Here is a 21,896-nt window from a genome sequence, read left to right on the forward strand (position 1 = left end):
GCACCTTAAAACATTTTAAGAACAAAAAATATTCTTAATGTGGATCAATTCATTTTCTGTGTGGATTATTGTCTGAGGTTTAAGATACGAAAATGTGTCACTGCCTAAGTACTTATGCTGATGTCTGTGCGTGTGTGTGTGTGTGTGTGTGTGTTACCTTGAGGTGAGGCAGCGTCTCCGTTCTGCTTGGGGCTGAAGGGGGATGGCGGTTCAGCCGCGGTCAGAGGGCTGTTCTCATTGATCAGCTCCAATCCGCTGTCGTTCTCTGATAGGCCCTCAGCTGGAGGCGTGTCTCCGTTCACCGGCGCCTAAAGAGAGAGGAAAAGGAAGGGAGCGTTAGATAAGGTGACTCATTCACTTTAAGCGAAGTATTGATTGATTGATTGATGCGATAAGGAGGAAGACTTAAGTGATGAAATATGTCAACTACGGCGAAGAAGTGAGGAGTGAAACTGATGAGAGAATAGAGTGAAGAGAGTTAACCACAAATCCCAAGGTGCACTTCAGTTAGGCACATCCAAATACCATGCTGAAAATTCTGCTACAAAGGCATTATTCTTTCTGGAAAACTGCTTTAACAATCTGCTTCTTAAATGACGTAAACTTTCACATTCGGGATTAATTTTGGATTTGTCGCTGGATCTTTCAAAAACATGGGAAGAAGAAAAATAAAGTAAAATATTAGTAAAAGTTCGAGAAAAAATACCAGAAAATGGGCATAAACAAACAAACAAACAAACAAACAAATAAACAAAAAAAAATGGAGAGTCAAAAAAAGGCCTGATTTAATTAGATAATAATTCTGTAAAATACTTTTATTGACATTTTTCCCTGCGTCTGAACGCAGTATAAAAGGACTGATTTCTGTCCAGGTTTCCAGGCTTGGACATCGTTTTAACTCCACAAACTCTTTTTAATTTCTTTCTTTTCATTTTTTAAAACCATGATGTCTAGAAACCACTTAATAGAACATAATTAAGTACTATGGAAGAGAAGGAGAAGTGTTGTCAGTAATAACACACCTAAAGGCAGCCTCCACCTGACGGCCCACCCAAAGCCGAAGATGATTACAGCGTGTTTGATACGGCGACTGACATCAACGCTCAACATCCCCAGATTTAACCTGTCAGTCTGTCGGATATGCATAGCGTCCAAAGTATATAACAGTAAACACCAGTCTTTGACTGCACAGGTTTGATACCTGATACTAAGCGGTCACCAGATATTCCTGTAATCTAGTAACACACAGCTCAGAGCACTTAAAATCCCTCAGCATATTAGCTTGTGTATTGTATGTCCACTAAATATGGGCAATTGGCTTCAATCCCACTGCCAGTGAACACACAGCTGCAGCACACGAGTCTACCTTTCTGTTAGCTTGTGTGTGTACGTGAAGATTTTTTGTTGGTGTGTCCGGGCGACATCACGGACAGGCTGGAGAACAAGTGAACAGTAGACAGCAGAAGGAACAGGGTTATTTGAAAACGTTTCAGTGTTTTCTTCTATTTATATATCTCTTACTTATTCAGTCTCTCTTTCAAACTCGGTGCAGACTAACTTGGAGTAATATTTGAGCGCAGCTTGAAAGGAGATGGAGGGTAATTAGTGGCTGCGTCATTGCATCTCGCAAGTTAAGGAGCTGAAATTAACGCGTTCACCAGGGTGTTGTGTTCCCATCAATGTTGATCATGCCGTTAAAACCCATGTCTACTGCAGAGTTATTTGACATGTAAATGTCAATCGTAAGTAATTCTATTGCATTAAAAAGCCAGATGGTGGCATGTTTTTGTGCAGTGGGAATGAGGCTATAGATACCAGTAATATTTACTTAATTACATCTGATATGAAGCTTTTTCCTCAAGCAATTCAAAAAACAAAAGGAAGTATGACTATTTTCCCAAACACTAAAATGTCAAGTTTTTTGTTGACAAGACAAAAGATTAAAACAGAGCAGTTGTTAAGACAAATCACTTTTAAAAAAAGGTTTTTAAAAAAGCTGCATGGCATGAATGTCTTTTTGAAAGTCAAACCTTCCCTTCCCTCGGGGCGTTGTTTTTATTAATGAAACACATTCTTGCTGTTTTATTTTGCTTAGGTGCGCAAATCAAACATTTACACTGCCAATATATCTAAACTGTTTAACTTGTCAGAGACCATGAGGTGCACCCGCATGTCCACCTGAGGTATCCTCTCTGACTCAACACAAACACTGCACAAGAATAACACAGCGGATGATGAATGTATGAGGTATTAACTCTCGCTGACGGTGAGTCATCCGCCGTCACACAGGTGGCCTGAAGGTGAGCAGGAAAGCTTTTATTACTGTTTTTCTCTGCATCACCTGATCTCTCACCTCAATGAAGGTTAAGAAACCAACCTGCCCAGACACGAATTTAAGACATCCAACTTAAAGGTACTGATTCCAGCTAATCCTGCTTTCTCCATTTAGATTAGAGGAATACAGAGAACAAAAAAGCAGATATTGATGTAATTAGGTAACACGTTGGGAGATTTGTGAGTGTGTATGTTTAAATATGTACATGTGTCTGTGCTTACGCATGTGTGTTTGTGTGTGAAAGATGAAACCAGGGATGTTCAGCAGTGGTAACTAAGCATTAGCTGCTTCATGCTGTGAAATGCCAGAAGGTCATCTGTGTGTTGCAGCAACAATAGTTGTGTTTCCAATGGGAAAACTCGGGCTAAAACCTACACTGTAAAATCTGACATGTTGATCTTACATAAAATAATATAGGAAACCGATTGCCTTGAAAAAGTCAAGTGTATTTGACTTCTACTTGTGGAATTTAATTAAAATTCTATCTGTATTTACTAAATTTTGTCAAGTTGTTGCAACTTAAAAATGACATGTGAAATCACATTGTTTTTTCTAAGTTTTGCAACTTCAGTAAACCAAGTTAGTCCGACTTAACTTGATCATGACAGCTAGGATTTTGACAATAATGAAGTTCAGACATCTGTCAGTTTTGTGTTAATTTGAAAATGCAAATATGACTGAGTAGTTTGCAGCCACCAGAATACAGATATAAGGCACAGTAAACTCGGTTTACTGAAAGTTGTCATTTTGAACTTGTAACAACTTCAATTACATAAAACAAAATTTAAGTACATTTAAAAAATACTTAGAAAGTAAATATAAATGAAGGCTTACAGCTATATTTACTTACATTTTTCAAGGCAATTGGTTTCCTAAATTTTTGTTAGTAAGACCACCCCGTCAGATTTTACAGTGTAGGAGGCGGGAGCATTTACAGGAACAGCCTCGTAGTCGGTCCTTTGTGTCTCCATTTTAGTGTAGGTCCCTGATAGGACCCACTGGACAGTTTTAATTGTGACGTAATCATTCATTTATGCCGCATTTATGTAATGTTGGAGTTTCCGAGTTGGGAAGTCATTCTTCCGACTTTGTTGTGCTCATGTGCTTTGAGGTCATTAAGTGGGAACAACATGGGAACTACACGGAAGATGAGTTGCATTTTAATACTAAGAGTGTTAAACAAGAGGCTGTTTCCATACGGTAATTAAAAAAAGTTTCTTACCATTGACCAAACATTAAATTTTGCCTACCATGTTTATGCACTTATGACATCAAGTCGGCAACTCGCGTAATGAAACCATCTCTGCCAAATAGGTTTTCCAACAGGAGACGTCATTCATGTGAATTTTCCCAGTTGGAAAGTCGTCATTCCGATTATTCGGACATTGCATACACGCTTGTTTTGTTGACGTCCCACCCAATAGTTTTTCGGGGTTGCACTGAGGCACTTAATCCTAGTACCTGCCCCCATAAAAGTCCTCATAAATTGTCCAACGCGCCGGTATCTTCAAACTAACACACATTTATTATAGGTCAGTGTGGTAGACAACTGGAGTGAATGGAAATGTGATTGCTCACAGTAAACTGCTTAATAATAATAATAATAACAATTAAGTGTGATTTTTTTGGTTCAGTCTCACACATGATTAGTCTTTATTTTTCGGTGCTAAAGAGACAAAGACAGAACAAAGCAAAGAGACAGAGCAGCTGTGCAGCAGATGGAAAATTGTGAGATCGTGCTGACTTTTCAAGGAAAATCACAGCTATGCGAATTTGAGGCTGTTTGTGATTTTTAAATGTCGTAAAACAGGGAATGAGTGTGGTGTGTGAGCGTGTTTGTGATGCCAAATTTCCCCTATAATGAATGAACTCAATGAACTTGTCTGAAAAGTGTGCGCTCAAGATGCTTGAGAGCGAGAGCTGCTGAAAGGAATTAGGAGGGAGAGAGACAGACAAAAAAGGCGAGAGGCGGGGGGTCAGCACGGTCACCAGAACTTCAGGAATAATCTTCTAAGGATAATGAACATTTACAGAAAATTATGTAAAATTATGTTGGTTGAAGCCACCTAACAGCTTCTTAAGACAAAAGATCAGAGTCACAAAATCATTAGGGATCGTCTCCCGAGGACCATAAATAATCTTCACAGTGTTCACAGTTTTGTGATAGAGCATTAGGAATACTGATGTAGTTTACAAAACTAGATATATTGGCTAATATTCACTTTTTTGACAAATTTCATAAACATATTTCAAATGGATCCTCTAAATTTCTTTGACCTAATGTGTTTATCTGTCTAACCAATTTCTCAGCTGATCTCTGCACAGAGAAATGAACTGATCTGGCAGAAAAGGAGAAAGAAATTAAAATCGCATGTAACCAGAGCACAATGTAATGTCTCCAAGTTGCTTGTTTTGTCCAACAGTCCAAAATACAAATAAATGTCATTTACAAAGACATAAGAATATAATGCAGCAAATCCTCACATTTGAAAAGCTGGAAACAGAAAATATGTTGGGCATTTTTGGATAATAATGTACAACTGTATTTCACTATTTAACAAACCAACTGATAATTTCAGCACTCTCCAAATCAAAATGTTTGCTTTTAGAGGCTAAATGATGAGAAAAATCCAAATATAGTTAAATTTTTCTGCTAAAGAGGGAATTTTTAGTCATATATTAGCTTTTGATGCTGTTTTATTACATTAGAGTTTTAAACTATTCATGTTAGCCTCTGAACGTGAACGCGCCTCCTCTTGATATGTTTTCAGGATTGACAGCAGGTGAACGGAGGTGAAGAGTGACAGCAGATCGAACAGGAAGACTTTTTGGTAAATGAGAGTGACGAGTGATGAAAGAAAGAACAGCACCTCTGGCTGAGGAGAGGCAGAAGAGGAACAGCTGTTGGTAAAAGCCCTCACAGGTGTTTATACTGCAGTACGGCTACTGTGTGGACTCGTTATCTGTCCATCTGTGCAGACAAATACACAGACTGGAGCTGCTCAGTATCCAAGTCTGACAAAAAACATGAATGGAAGCCACACGTGTAACTGTGCTTTCAGGCCAGATGGAGCTAGTTTGCTGTCGTAGAAAACTATTACACGAAAGTATAATATTTATATGAATCTATGGTTCATCCACGGTCATGCATAGGTGCTTTCTGAGGCCTCAGAGTCCTTCACAGTCTGCATGCAGGCATGTGAGGATGCTGTGCCTATTTATTGCTCGTGCTACCAAAATCGACAACTACCAAACTCATCAAAATGTTAAGTATAGCAAGCATCTCTTATTTATGTTGTTTTTTAGCTTGTAGGCAAAATTGGTGTAAAGACATGGCCCCCTTCAGTAGAGAAATGTGAAATTACCTTTTGAGTGACAAACTTTGCACTGATAGTAAAGTCAGTAAAGATACATTTTAGGGGACATAAACATGAGAAAAACACATTTATAATGCAGGGTGACCTTAACTTCTGTTTTAGTGAGTTGCTTTCGGGGGACAAAAATCGACACAATCTTAGTCCAATCAGGTTCAATGTATGTTTCACTTTCAGACCATTTATTCATTTAACTTTTAGTGCAGGACACCTACCACTCGACCCCATTTAGTCTTGGCAAAGCGCTAGAAACATCAAAAAGTCTAAATTTGTAGAAAATGTCCGTGCGTTTACATCTGTGCAGTGTTTCACTTTATTCTGAGTTTTTTTTCTGTTTTTAAATTTTACCATTACATTTGTCCCTTTAATTGAGGGAGCTCTTCAGCCTGTAAAACCTGGACATTTTCTCTTCATACGCTTTCAATTTGAAAAATATCACCGAGTTAAATGAAAATGGAATTGGACAGAGTGAATTTCAGACAACATGACCTCCATGTCCCCTCTGATATTTAGCAGCCCTGGATGAACGATCACAGCTGGAGGAAATCTGAATCTGCAGCACAGCTGTAAGTTAGTGGCTTCAGCTGCCACAAACTCCACTACTAACACATTAACACATGAAAAACACGAGTTCAGAGGAGATAAAGTGACCCTAAGGCTCATTTGAGCAGCTTCCCGTTTCGCATTCATATATTCGCACCTGGCAGCTGCCCAGTTAAGACTCGGCTGGCAAGTTTTCAGGACATTTTTCCATATTTTTGGGATAATTTTCCAACAATCCTCCCTTCTTTTTAAAGCTATTTTTTAGGGTAATTTCTTGCCACATTTTACAACATTTTTGCAATTTGCAGGGCATTTTATGTCAAGTTGCTGATTGCCTTTTCCCCCTGTTTTGAAAAGATATAAGACAAATTTTCTCCGCTTTGAAAGAATAAATACAGCCAATAGATGTCGGTGGTGGTGTTTGAGGCCACTGAATACATCGTGACACGTGGTGACATGGTGACTTCAATCTCACTTCAATCACTGCCTCCACGATCTTCAGTGGCACTGCTCTGTTTTGTTCCTCGGGTCATCTGAGTGAGCGAGCCAGTGAGTCGGAGTCAATGCTCGGGTACACTCGGCTGCATTCGGCTGTCGTTAATCACTTCTACGCATGCTCTACGGGCCAGTAGATCCGGGTATGTTACACTTTTCTAAACCCGGAAAAAGAGTTTTCTCTGCTTCACGCGCCACTGAGCAGCTCTCATAGCGATGAATGAGGCCCAGCCCCCACATCCATGAAATGTGCCCTTTCAGTATTTGTAATTTAAGGCATTGATTGACGGGTAAATCTAACCAATGACAATCCAGAGAAAGAGTGCACCACAGGGCTGCAGACAGAAAGCCGAGACACAAAGACGCAGTGAAGCTTCAAAACAAGACTGAACTCTTTATCTCGCATGCTCCAAGTGGTAATTAGCCTCTGGCATTGTTTGGACTAAAGTACATTAAGACTTATCCAGTGTAAATCTACAAGAATGCAAAGTGGAAGTTTTTAAATGATCCTGAGAAATCCAGATGAAGATTATTTACGACCTTAAGTGACACTTTGTTCTCGTGCCTCAGAGGCAAAAATTAACTATTTGTGGAGCCAGTTGGCAGCAGCTCTGATGAAATATCCAACTTACAACCTTTTTCTCGACATGTTTGACAGAAAAATATGCCATAAAAACGCTGAAGATTGATCTATACAAATAAAAAAATGACAAATTATTAATCTATAAATAAACTTCCAGTTTTTGGACATATTTTCTAGAGCTAAATCTTTCTGCCCATGCTAATGACACAGACTGAGGGCCTCAACACAGTGTCTGTTTGTTCAACATTATTGAAGCAGACAGGAAACATTTGGTTATTTACAGCAGCGGCCTGCGGGCAGTGGTGACAGACGAGGGAAGTCGCACATTCACACCTGGAGCCTGATTACTATGACGGCTCTGTGTGTGTTTTGCAGCAAAATTATTCATCAACCGGTGAATAGTTCTTTTCAGTGACTTTTTAGCCTAATTTGCAACTTCAGTTTTTGATTAACACATAACTCTTCTTCTACCGAGCTGCACAGACAGACAAAGAGACAGACAAGCAGAGACCTCAGGGTTTTTCCATCTGACTCCAGCTCCCATTATCTCCCTCAAATTCTTTCTTGAGATGTAACCCTCCCTCTTTAGCAGCAAATTAATGTTTGCCTCAATTTCATTCACACCATAAAAAAAGGCTGGAAACAGTACAGTGCAAGTTTTAAAAAAAGCTTTCTTTTTCTTTTTTGTGTGTGTCAGCAGCAGTTTGAGATCAACTGGATTAGATAATCAGCTGCTACAGAGCTGGTGAGTGAAAGCAAACTTTCTATTAAAAAAATCACACTAACAAGAGTGCTGTCGTTCTAAGAATTACCATGCTCTGTTTCTACATAAATCACCACATGCTTGAGTTTTACTTCAGCGTTCGGCTGCCCAGAGTCGCTCTGCAGCCTGAGTGTGATGGTACATATATTCAAAAAGTGCTCCGAATTAATGGTTAAAAAATGATAAATTAGTATTTACTTGCATATGGATATTGTGGCAAGCTGCCTACAACAGGACAGCTGATCAGGCTGTAGTACTTTCTAATTAATCATCATCATTTATATGCACATTTACATGTACATATCCATATATTCTATATTTTCATAGTGTAACATCCCCCTGATATTTCCAACTGTGCAATATTTATAGATTACATTGCTATATCTTTATGGTAAATTTATTCGTCACAATTAAAATAAAACAATTGTAGGTACACAGAGAAAAGGCAGCAAAGACTGCAGCTTTGTGGCTACAAATGCTTAGAGATTAAAAGCTGAAAAACAAGACACAAACCAGCTTAATTTTTGTTTTTTGTTTTTTTGTGACAGTTTCTGCTACAAACTTTCATCTCACTTCCACTTAGTGAGATCTCTCATATAATGCCAGGAATAGAGAAGCAGTTAAATCAGTGAACAGAAAATGGGATTTGATGTCGGCCAGGTAGCTGTGTCTATTATCATCATTATTACCCTCCATTAACCTGCCTTACTGGATATCCATCACTTCTCCTCCTCCTCCTCCTCTGAGCTGCTGGCAGACGTGAACAAGCCCAGTGAAGCATTAAAGTAGCACAAATGATCCTTTTTCTCCCCTCTGCCTCCCTCTTTACTCTCTTTTATGGCAGAAACACTGCAACTACAACTATTTCTATCACTACAGTGTCAAGTGTGTGGAACATGTCTGCACTCTCTATGACTCTGTGTGTGTGTGTGTGTGTGTGTGTGTGTGTGTGTGTGGTAAATCAGAGTGTAAAGCCTTTCACTGTGCAGAGTTCACCTACGTCACACACACACATTCCACACTGAGCAACAGTCTGCCCCGCGGCGCTCCGACGGCGCTGTCAAAACATCTTAGCGAGGCCTAAATGATTAGAGACGCAGGTCTAAGGCTAACACTTGGGACACGGCTGCTTCAAAACGCTGCATGCAGTAAATCGTCACCTGAGGCGGTTTGAAAGCCCTGAGATTGTTGTCTTTTGTTAACAAAGAACTGAGGAAAAAGTGTTTTTTAGTTTTCGTCTGTGATGCTGCAAGCCTCGACAAACACGCAGTCATACAGTTTACAAAAGTACAGAGGAATGAAGCGGACTATTGCCGTTCTCTTTGATACCTACAGTAAGACACGAATCCAAGATGCACCGCACTAACTTGTCTTACATTTTTTTATGTGACGTAAAATGACCTGTTTGTCTGAGGCACCCTGTCTGCAGCTTGGGAGGAGGGTTGCAAAGGGTCAGTACATTTCTGGAAAATCTTCAAAAGAAATTAAGCTTTGGCATTTAGGAATAAAGCTTTTTATTTGCCAAATAATATATAAAAATCATACCTTTTTCCCCAAAGGTGCAGTATGTAATGTTTAAACAGTTTATTGTTGAGTTATTCTCAAGATTTCAAATAGCGATACTTTGGGCTGGTGGTTCAGTGCAACTACCAACCCAAAGTATCGACATCCAAACGACATCCAAACGACTCCATGAATCCAGCTCCTCCATGTTTGTATGTCGTTTGGATGCGTCGTAGCGGCGACTTAATCGCGATAAGTCCTTTATTTAGCCACCAGCATGAAACTTGTTGTTCCCTCTCTCTCCTCGGGCTTTCTCTCTCTCTGACAGACACACACACACAAAGCAGGGCTTTTGCAGAGCTCCAGACTGTGATTATGGAGCACCACTATGACTTAAAAATACTATTAATATATGAACTGGAGCGCTGTTAAGTTTGTTTCCAACATAGAGAATAAATCTTCACATTTAATGGTTCTTTTGTAATAGTCTAACTTAATGAGCGGTAACTGATATACTTTTCCTTTTGCTTAAATAAATGTGTACGCAGGTACTTTTACTTGTTCTTGAGTAGCAACATTTCTTTAAAGTTACTTCACTTTTACTTGTACTTGTGTGGCAACTTTAAAGTAAAAGTACAATAGTCCAGTGCACTGTCCGATCATCAGAAGTCATATCCTCTCAAACCAAAAAATAATTTACTCGTATTTAACTGCTGACCCTGTCGTTAATATTCAGGCTGTTTTCTCATGCTACCCTCCGGCTGTCCTCAGATGTCTGTTCACCTCACCCAGGCCTAAATTTATGCTTGATCCCAAAATGCTTGAGGCTAAAGACCTTTCTGCAAGTCCAAACTCCAGTTCAGGTTAAAGGTGAAAGAGCCTAAACCAAGCACCCTCAATATGTATGTTTGTTTGGACTAGAATTGGGTTCTGAGATTTAAAAAACACCACATTGGTTAAGGTCGGGGTCTGAAAAATCTCTTTACAAATCCTCTACTTCTGTATCCTGGTAGTTTCACATCGTGAGTCACTCTGTGATTCCCTCTCAAACACTGTGCAAACACTCAGAGGCCATTTAGCAACAACGTTATCTATCTGGCAACGTTGAGTTTTACATCTTTAAAAGACAATCCTCAAATTTTAGGTGTTGGGTATTCAGTCGTTCATAACTTCAGTTATTGATAGTGCCTGAAAAGCTAAATATTAATGGATTACATCTAATATATTGGTGGAGAATTTAAAAGGATTTGGATATGACATGGGCTTCTGGCTTCATAAAATGTTATCAAACCTACCATTTCTCTTTTTGGCATACTTTACTTCTATATATATTAAAAAGAAATATGATAATACAACAATTTAATTTAATACATTTTTTAAATTATAGGACTTAGACATTCCTACTGGTGTATCAATACCCGCAAAATTTGTAATATGCATATTCTTTGTTTTTCATTGATTAGATGCATCTATGTCAAAGCTTTAACTTAATTTTTATTTTTGGTTAATTTTTAGGTAATATTCTTGATTTAGTTTTACCTTTTTTGCTACTTTTTCTGCCATGTTTTGTTAAGATGCTTGGTGCCAACTTCACCCTTTTTTGGGAGAAATAAAACTAATGTGTTTCAATATGTTTCTTAAGAGTGAACATCGAAAATTATGTTACAGAATTACAGAATCTTCTTTTTACTTTTTGTTAACGTTCATATAATTTTGGTCACTTTTTCTCACACTTTTTCTCACATTTCATTTTAGGAAAGAAATTAAGCCAATTTCCTCAGGTTTCAAAGGGTTATATATTGAAAATTATGTTAGAGATTTATTATTATTTCTTCACACTTTTTCCCCAAGTCATTTCCTTTTTTTTACTTTCCCTTTTTCCCTAATTTTCAGTTTTGTTATTTTTATTGGCTAATTTTTAAGTCACTTCTCAAATTTCTCACTGCCTTCTGGTCAAGTTTTTGAAAGAAATCAAGCCAGTCTGCTCAGGTTTCAAAGGTTTAAAAATACTCATCAGTCTCCTCAGGTAATCTACTTTCACTTAAATCCTAAACATTTCTTGTAAAGAGGCACCTTCCCACATCAGGAACTGCCAGATTAACAGAAACACCACTGAGCACAATCGCCCACTTAAAGTGCAAACTGTAGTGTATGATCTGAAAAGTGATAAGTCATCACCCGCCTCCCCGTCAGGCTGTCTAAACTTGAATTGAATACCTCAACTCTACACATCACACATGATAAGACGGCAGCTAAGCCGGTTAACATGGAGACGAACAAACAACAAACAGCAGAGGGATTAAAGATGTGATGATAAGAAAAAAATGAAGACAGATGGAGAGAAAAGAGGAGAAAAGAAAAGGAAAGCAGATGGTGCAGAGAGGGAAGTGTCCCTCTCAGACAGAGTGATATATGAGCCTGAGAAAGAGGAACAAGCCGCAACGGACGACAGGAGCCAGAATAAATGTGTGTGTGTGCATGTAAGTGTGTGATACGTATGTGTGTGTGAGTTATGAAACTGTGATCGTGAATGAAAGTGTTGGTGTGTGTGTGGGTACATGTGACACTGAGAGTAAACGTGTGTGTAGATTGTGAAAGTTTCTGCAGAGTGTGTGTCACAAAATATGCATGTGTGTGTGTGTGTGTGTGTGTGTGTGTGAGAATGCATATAAAGACGCTAGTGTGCTGCGCTGTCATGTCCTCCATCCTTCCATGATTCCTTGCCCCATTCCTCTTTTCCTCCCTCCTTGTTGCCTCAGTCCTTCAATCTCACATTGTCTTGTGTGGATGCAGCTGTGGTGTGCATGTATGTAAATACGTGCGTGCGTGTGTGTGTGTGTGTGTGTGTGTGTGAGAGAGAGAGAAATGCACACTCCCTCACAGCCAACATGCATTCTCAATTAGACCCGTGTAACATGCTGGCACTCTTGTTGAGACATCTGCATTGGCACTGACACACACACACACACACACACACACACACACACGCACACACACACACACACACTCTCTCTCTCTCTCTCTTTTAAAACCACAGCTGGCTCAGAGAGAGGTTTGTGTGCGTGTGTGCGTGTGTGTGTGTGTGTGTGTGTGTCGATGGGTACGTGTGTGGGTGTTAATTAGCTGGCTTTGGTTTGTAAACGATTTTGGCTCCCTTATTTCCATGTACACAAAGAAAAAAGTGCACCGTGACCTCTCGTGGCTGTTGTGAAACCTATGTGTGCGTGTGTTTGTGTGTGTGTGTGTGTGTGTGTGTGTGACTCACCGTGGCCGTCATGTTGTTGCTCTCCTCCATGATAGCACCAGAGTATTTGTTGGAAGGCATCGCTGTCACGGTCGACTGGTCCAGAGGTTGTCCTGACTCCTTTTCAAACCTGAACGAGACACAAAGCGGAGTCAGTCAGAAAATTATCAAACCAATCAATATCACAGCATCGCCTTTAAATGTTTGTTTGCTGCCCTGTTGCTCTCTCTAAAAGTCATATGTTAACCCCTTATAGCACAAGAAAATTGGCTTTAATTCAAAACATGAGAATCAGCAGCAAAAAATTAATTTTAAAAACCCTAAAAAAAACAGTGAAAAAAATAAAAACAAACAGGAACATGACTTGGAAAAATGCTTTAAAAAATGTTGACAATTTTGCAATATATCATGTTATTAACAATATATGTTTTCCCAAGCGTTTTATTTTTTCCATAGACATTTATCACTAGCTTTGGAAAAATCCTTCTCTAAGTTTACTCATTTTTTAGCAATTTGTGAAACATTTCTTACCTGAGTTGCTTATGTCTTTTTTTCCCCATTAAAAAAAAAATAGCATCACTTTGCTCGGACTTAAACAGTTTATGTTAATAGACACACACGCACACACATCTTCAACCTGACCAAACGCCTCCCCTTCACTTCCTAAAATTATGACATTGAGTTGTGCCCAATTTGACGAAATTCCCTCATATCGCATTCATGAGACTGGGATGAATGGACAGCCTGAAAACATAATGCTTCCAGCCACAGTTGTCACTGGCTTAGTGGCATAAAAATTAAGCCAACAAACTTTTATCCCACATTAAACTTTGGTTAAAATAATCATAATTGGTGTAGAAACGCAGCTTTGTTGCTCTGTGAAGTGTTGGAGAAAAGTGGAAAACAGTGAAAGGGAACAGACTTGACATGCCCATACAAACCTGAGGTAAACAGATACACAAGCCTGTCAGTGTGTGTGTGTGTGTGTGTGAGAAAAAATCAGTGAAAGTATGCATTTGTACATGCATTATGTATGCAGCACTTCTGCATTCTTTGCATTGTGTGACTGTACATTCTTTGGAGGATCCACGCTGCTGCATGTGAATGCATACTTTAATGTGGATATAATTGTGTGTGTGTGCATGCATGTATGTGTGTACTGGGATACAGTATACTGTATATGTGTGTGTGCATGTGTGTTCATGCTTAGGTTTAAGTTTCAAAGAGGTGACAGGTCAATGGCTTTGTTAAACAAGCCCGTGCAGAGAGAGCCGCAGACCTCAGGTAGCCGACTGTCAGTTTAACTTAAACTCATGATAATCTGTCGGAGACGCGTAGAAATAAATCACATAATAACACGGAGAAATGCCATTGTAATTAAAAAACAAAAAAAATCTTAAAGCAGAAAAAAGTAATTGTGCAGAGGGAGATAAACAGAAACATGTGTGTTCAACCAATTCTACTTAATTCAATCCAAAATATTATCTAACCAATTATCCACTTAGAAACAGTCCTTGTGATGCACAAACCCAAATTATCCATAGAATCAATAGCTCGGCCAAAAAATCTGTGGCTGCATTTTCTAAAAAGTGAGGATTTGCTACTTTCCTCTGTTGTATATCATATATTTGAGTTTTGGACTTTTGAGCAGACAAAACAAGACATCTGACTACAAAACTGTTTTTTTTTTTTAAATAATGGAATTGAAAACATGCGATTAAAAACTGCAATAAACTGTGATTAACTATCGAGATTTTATGTCGTGGGGAGCCACCTTTTGACCCCCAAACAGATGGTGAGTCCCCACAATATTTGAACAAATTTATGTCCCCACAACATGAGTAATACACATACACAGACACACAGACACACACTCTTTGGTGGCACACTGGAGGAAGTCATGTCGCTCTGTGTGCAGAGGCTGGCTCTGCCCTCTGACTAGCACAAACATCTTTGACATCAATACATAGTAAACTGTGAGCAGGGACTCCACCGGCTGCAGAGAGGTGAGGGAGTTCATCTCTTACACAGGATGTTGACGCCCCCCCACGCCTTTGACCTTTCACCTACACACACAATACAGACCACACCGGTACCTGCTGCCATTCAGGTCTGGATTGGCTTTTTTTCCTGGTGTTATGTGTAGATCCGGTAAAGTAGGCTAACAACACATCTCTCAATAACGCTCAGTTACGTCTGTCTTTTAAAACAAATCATCCAGGAAGGAATCAAAACATTATACCAGGTGAAGTCTGCATGTCTTATTGACAGCATTAAGTGAGTCGAGTTATGGGCTTTACATCGATAACAACTAAAGCCTCCCACCGACTGTGAGATTTTTGAAATCTTTTAAGTTTAGTGCAACCACACTCAGCGTCATGGATCTTCATAAACTTGGGTACGATGACATCACCTACTGAATCACAGGCTATGACTGACGTCTGGCATTTATGTGTCAGGAAAAAGTCTGAAGAGGAGGAGGAGAATGTTGACGTCGTTGTGGCTGCAGAAAAGAGGCTAACTTGGTGTGCCAATTTTGCAACGAGAGCTCGAAATTATTCATTAGCATGTACTAGCATTTAGCAGTGTGTCATTGGTTGATGAGTACCTCTCTCACTGTGTGAAGTACAACCATTGTTTTAAAGCCACGACCAAAGATAACACGTCTCTTTCCCAATGGTCATCTTTCACCTGGGACACAGTGTATACCAAGCCTAAAATTACATACATTTGTTAACCATCAGTTTCCCAAACAACACAGACAGACAGAGGAACAAATGAATCACCTGTGGAAAACAAAAAGCAGTGTGTCCTGTGTCGTTACAAAAAAAAAGGTGGTTGTCTTTGTGTCAGCAGCACCAACCTTACCACTTGGAAACACTATAAGTGGGAGTGGAAGCTGAAAATTTCCATTTTTAATGGACTTTATCTTTGATGTTTGTCATTCTCCTCATCTGAAAAACCAATCAGCTTTTTTGCTTGAAAGTGACAATTAACTCCTCCATACCAGCTCTGCATCGTTTCGTTTAGGTGTTCATGACTGTATCTTTGCAGAAACGTGGTTCGAAACAGAGAAGTGAGAATGAATTAGAAGAACTGAGGAAGGATGGAGGGCAGAGAGTGAGGGGCCCAGGAAAAGGGGACATGAAGTATGGGGGAGGAAGGAGGGAGGGAGGAGGGGTTCACATCAAAGTTGTGTCTGGTGGCTGGAGATTAGGGACCGCATTGCAAGAGGGGATTGTTCACTCCCCAAAGGGTATGAACATGAATGTGTGTGTGGTAAGGGGGGGTCAGCTCCTCAGGGTCTCTCGCTGGGGGCTGCATTCCTTGTCTGTCATGTACTTTATGGCCCCTTCAGGCTCCGATCGAGCTCTACAGTTTATACATTGTCTACTTTGTTGCCTATTGTACAGAGTGAACTCGAAAGGCACGCAGGCTCATACAGTATATCATCCACAAGAGAACATTTCTCTGTGCAACTGTCAGAAAAAGTTTTTGCGGCGAAAAGCCTAAAAAATGACCGCAGAGTTAAATCAATCACTGCGTCAATGTCTAAAGCAGTTAAATCATTTTTTATGTACAACGTAATTACAGGACTGCCATATTGATTTGTTTCACAAACAATGTTGGGACAATTCATCGATTAGTTGACCAACCAACTGTCATTAAGTGATTTACCAAGGTAATATTGCCAAAAATATCTGGTTTTAGTTTCTCCAATGTGAGGATTTACAGTTTTTTTCTGATTTAAACTACATATTTGGTTCAAGGACGCTTGGACACAAGAAGACATCTGAAAGTTTTTTTTACCATTCTCTATCATCATTTTCAATCATTCTCCACAGTTATCGAAAAAAAAAAACCCAGAGTTGTAAATAAGATGCGTCCAAAACCACAAACTCATGGCATTCAGCCTGAAAAATGTCATCCACTAACTATCCTTACTGTGAGGATCTAAATCACTGAGGGCTTGACCCCTACTAAAGGTCACAATGCCTTCTTGATTGTAAGGGACGTAAGAAAACCTTCAAAAATTAAAAAATTGAAATTAAAATTAAATTACAATGATAAAAATACTATAACAAAGTAATAGAATAATGTAATAAATTTTCATACAAAACTAACAATGCCTTTTTGTGCATATTTACAGACCTGACTCTGAAACTTGGAACATCACTGGTTCTTCATTAGTGTAGTGTATAAAAGGTTTGCAGCTAAACTCAGGATGATAGTCAATATATAACACTTTACAACCCAAAGTAAGAAGAGTTATGGTGAAAGAAATAAGTGTTATAAATGTGTTCATCAGGTACTGAAAATACAGTTCAACCATATTTTTTTGTGATTACAAAAACTGAGTGTTTCCTTTTCATTATTTCATGGCATGACATCGCCTATACATATTTAAATTCAGGGTAAAAATAGCCCATGTATGGGGATATTTATCTTGATATTTTTTAAATGTCCGTTAAACTAATGTTAACTACCAAAATACAAAATGATTAAATGAACTGCAGTTACAATAAAGTTACCACTCATTAAGTTAGATTGTTACCGTAGCGCTGTAAAACGTGATGATTTATTCACTGTAGGCTAGAAACCAGCAGCTCTCCTATACAAATATTAACCGTATTTGCAAATCGCAGTAGAGCTCAATGGATGCAAAATGTGACAAAATAGTTGCATTCTGGAGCTCTGCAAAAGTCCTGCTTTGTGTGTGTGTCTAAGAGAGGCAGACATAAAAGAGAGCAAGAGAACAGAAACACAGATGGCCTCTCAAAACAACGCGACAATTTACACTTGATCTTTGATCTTATATATCGAACGTGGACCAAGCCACAAGACAGAAGCAATGCAGACACACCATCAAAAAATTATAACGCTCACAACAGTGTACTTGCATGCAGCCTATGCTTCACTATAAATGACTCTTCTTGCATTCTTGCAGGAGCTGCAAGCATTAAAAAAGGCTATGACATTATTTCACAGTTTAATCCCTTCGCCAGCAGTTATCAACATGTTAATATCTCGCCTAATTTCTCCTGATCCCTGGAGATATATTCTGTATGAACGTATGAAAAAAAAAAACATACCGTTTAGACAGAATTTTTGTCGGCTGAGCTCTGATGTGAGCAATTAAAAAATCTCAACCTCTCCTGTAAACAACTTCCAACATGATAAATGAGGAACCAGAAGACTACAGTGTGAAATAAATCCAGCTATAAATGTGTAATAGTTGAAACCCTGCGGCAAACTAACTGAGGTGAACCAACCTCAAACGCCAGACACTCTGCTGACAGCAGGTTTTTAGTTAATCACAGCAAAGCCTAAAATAGAGTTTTGTACATAACTAATAATGATGATAATAATGATTTATCAACATACCAATCTTTCAGTATGTTCATAGGACATGTGCCTTTTTTCACCTTAAGCCCAGTCATAAAATATCAAGCACATCCCTGTCAGTGCCAGGACGAAATATCAGTATTAAGATTGCGTAAAGGATGAGGAACGTGGCTGGCACTCGATCCATAACTATCATCATATTATTGAGACCGTGGTGTTACTCATAAAATTATCTTCCTGAGAAACTGAGACGTTACGATCAGAACATGACAGATCAGATCCCGTCAGGATTAATTCTAAACTAAAAGTCACACACTCTTCGCAAACTCAATGGAGCTATTCAATTTGTTTTGAAAGAAGATACCACATCTATTCATGCAAGACTTAAAACGTACAAAAGCGTTCCGGTAAGTGTATTCATATTTACTCAAAAACACACTTTTCACAACACTGCATGTAGTGTCAAGCAGTTACAAAATGCTACATTATCTCCAGCCTGCAGCAAAGACAGTAGCAGAGAAAGTTATTGTTTCAAAAACGTCACTGTGTATCATAGCTGATATTTAAATGTCTTGTTTTTATGGTTTAATTATAGAGTTTATCAACATACTTTTTAGGCCTTCCCTGAGGTAACTTTATTTTCTTTATTTTTTTGTTTGTTTGTTATGGAGTTGTTGTTTTTTTCATGTCCATAACGTTTAGTTGTGAGTTTAGTTTTTTGAAAACTACACTCTTGAAAAAGAGATTTTTAATCTCAGGTGGTTAATGCTTTGAAATTTGTGCAAATATGTTTGCTTTTTTTTCTTTCAAAAAGATTGTGAGAAGGCAACAACGAACTAACCAAAAAGGGCTGAATATTTTGCAAAAAATTACTAAAAAGCTGCAAAAATATGAACTGAAATTAGTATAAAACAACAACAGAAAAGAAAACTACAATGTGAATGTATTTATTTAATTAGAATTTTTTTCTTTAACATAACCATGAGTTGCTGTAGCCTATGCCATAAAAAACTAACTATAATTTCCCTTCTTTCTGACTGCGTTGTTCTGCAGTGTTAATTGTCTGTTCACTGCTGTTATTGGCAATAAAGTTAAAAAAAAATATGTTCCATTAATGAGAATATCTCTTAGCTGGTAAATGTGGAGCTAACTTTAATTGCCTTACAATAATGCATCATAATTTATTAGTTATTCCTTTTTTTTTTGTATTATTAAACTTAACCTGCAAAGTAACACATTTTTTTCAAATTTGTGTAGTGCAGAAAAAATATCTGCCACTGAAATGTGGTTAAGTGGAAATATAAAGTAGAAAAAGTTACCTAAAGTTACACTTACTTTTTTCCTTTACTGCTTGTTTGAGGGGCGCTTTTGGAGCATGAGGGTGGTCTATGTGCCCTCTGGAGGGCAAAGTTACTCAACCACCTACTTCTACAATACTACTACAATACTTCACTGAATTAACTGTATCATTCACTTTTGGAGACTCCTCCCCCTTTATTTCCACCGCGTGCTTTTTAAAAAAAAAACAACTTTTAGCCTAGTAACTCCAACATAAATGCGAAAACTTCTATTTGTTACATTTGTTCCCACCTTGCCCCAAAAAACGAGCTCGAAACTTTCATATCACAGAGCGACAAGAGAGCGATAATCCAAGAAGGAAGTTCAGCCGGTAAACCTGCGGTACATGTCCAAACACCGGAGCGCGTTCAAAACCAGGAAACAGACAAAACGTGCAAAAATCCTGCCGTGCAAACCAAAGAAGTCGTGCAGTTAAACCAGACTCAGCACCGGTGCATAGTTAACCCTGCAGGGACACCACAGGGGGGGCTGTAAAATCACTGTTAAATCACTTTTTGCACCAACAGGTCGCCGTAATAAGGCAATATATTGGTGTAATACGCACGATAAATCGCTTCAAACTCACCAATCAGCACCAGAAACAGCGTTCAATTCTTGAATCAATACTAACTATGTGATATGACTATATGATAACAACAGATACAAGTACTGTAAAGTGGAAAAATATCACAATTTATTCAGTAGAGACTGTGCACTACTACACGCGTTAAACTCACAAGTGTGCACCACAGATGCGCTCAATTCAAAAGGTTTTTGCAATAATACTGCAAGAAATGCTTCATAAACTCAACACTAAAAACATCTGCATTGTAATTATTTGTATTTTTGGTTGATTTGAATTAGTTTTATCATCTACTTGCAGCTCTGCTCGCCGTGCACATGGGCAACAAAACTACCGAGCAAATTCACACAAGTGCACGATGGAATAATGAAAAAAGCACACCGCCAACACCGAGTCACCCCGCAAACAGCGCCAATAATGCGCAAAAAAGTTATTTAGAAGAAATATGCGTGTTTCTATGTCAAGTTTTAATTATTCACTCGGCAAATTCCTGCAAATAAATCCTGCAAAAAACACACAAACTCCCTCCCTCCCCGATGTGAAACTTACATAACCATCCACGCTTCTTGCGCTCATCCACGGCTGGAAAATGAGTCAGGAGAGGTGTTTCTGTCCGTGGAGGCAAATTTGTGGAAAATGTCTTTTGGAAAAGTTGAAAAAAATCCGCCTTGAACTTGAAGCTCGGATTAGGAGTCGCTCTAGTCCTTTTGCTAAAGTTGTTCACTCTGCTGGAGCATGCTGCTGCAGATCTCTGCCGTGCAAACTCTCTCTCTCCTCGTGAGTGAGTGTCTCGCTCTCTCTCTCGTGCTCTCTGCGTGCGTCCCGCTGCACACTGCGTGATCTTCTGTGTGGGTCGGACCTCGTTTTGTAGACCTGCAGGGAGAGGTGAGCGCAGATTGGCCGCGCAGAGCTATTCTCAGGTGGGAATGTCAACTCCCATTTTTCTGTCCCCGCAGGTTAAACATGTGAACAGGAACTACTTTCTTTAACTCCCTCATCAACAACTACTCTTTCTCTCTTCACCATATTTCATTTAGGAAAAAAACACAGACTTTCCCTTTTTGCCCCGGGGAGGCGAAACCCACTGTTACTGAACAGAAACCACACATAGCTCTTTATTCTAACACTTAATCCAGTGTCATAATAAGGACAAATAATCAGCGGGGGGGCTGTGGTACTCAGACTTTTCTTTTACTCAAGTTAACGTGGCAACACTACAGTGTAAAAAAAAACTCTTAAAAGTAACAGCCATACTACAGCGTAAAAATACTCTGTTACGAGTAAAGGTAGCAATACATTGTGTAAAAAATTTCTGTTGATAGTTAAAAATATCGATAGACTGTTTAAAAGTAGTAACAGAACAGTGTAAATAATCTGTTACATGTAAAAGTAGCAAAGCACTGTAAAAAATACCAGTAAAATAGTATTACAACAGTGTAAAAATGCTCTTACAAGCAAAAGCAGTGATACACCATTTAAAAATAGTTTGTTACAAGTAAAAGTAGCCATGCAAAGGTGTAAAAATACTCTGTTAAAAGTAAAAGTAGCCATATCAAAGTGTAGAAATATCAATATATAAAATGTATATAATACTCAATGTATCGAAGATATGTAATAGAGCGAAAAGAAAAAGTATTTGTCTCTGAAATATAGTGAAATAATAGTATAAAGTAGACCTAGCATAAAATATACCTCAAAGTTGTATTTAAGCAGGCTGCAGAATGTACTTAGTTACATATTTAGAGGTACTGCTACTTTTACTTGAAAGGAAAGTGAGTACTACTTCCAC

At 38.7% G+C, this 21,896-nt stretch overlaps 1 protein-coding gene across 2 annotated transcripts in view; it reads right to left on the reverse strand.

Annotated features, from left to right (window-relative positions):
- dnmt3bb.1 (DNA (cytosine-5-)-methyltransferase 3 beta, duplicate b.1) overlaps positions 1-20,899 on the reverse strand; it is a 37,409-nt gene extending 16,510 nt beyond the window's left edge. For both annotated transcript variants that reach the window (XM_042491547.1, XM_042491546.1), the window contains exons 1-3: positions 20,657-20,899; positions 12,862-12,970; positions 158-308 (exon numbers count right to left, since the gene is read on the reverse strand). In XM_042491547.1, coding sequence (XP_042347481.1) covers positions 158-308; positions 12,862-12,970; positions 20,657-20,664 — 268 coding nt within the window. In that variant the 5' untranslated portion in view covers positions 20,665-20,899. The remainder of the gene's footprint in view (positions 1-157; positions 309-12,861; positions 12,971-20,656) is intronic.
- Between the last annotated feature and the right edge of the window lie 997 nt (positions 20,900-21,896).

This window comes from Plectropomus leopardus, chromosome 8 (assembly GCF_008729295.1).
Source record: "Plectropomus leopardus isolate mb chromosome 8, YSFRI_Pleo_2.0, whole genome shotgun sequence".
In the NCBI taxonomy this organism is placed as follows: domain Eukaryota; kingdom Metazoa; phylum Chordata; class Actinopteri; order Perciformes; family Serranidae; genus Plectropomus; species Plectropomus leopardus.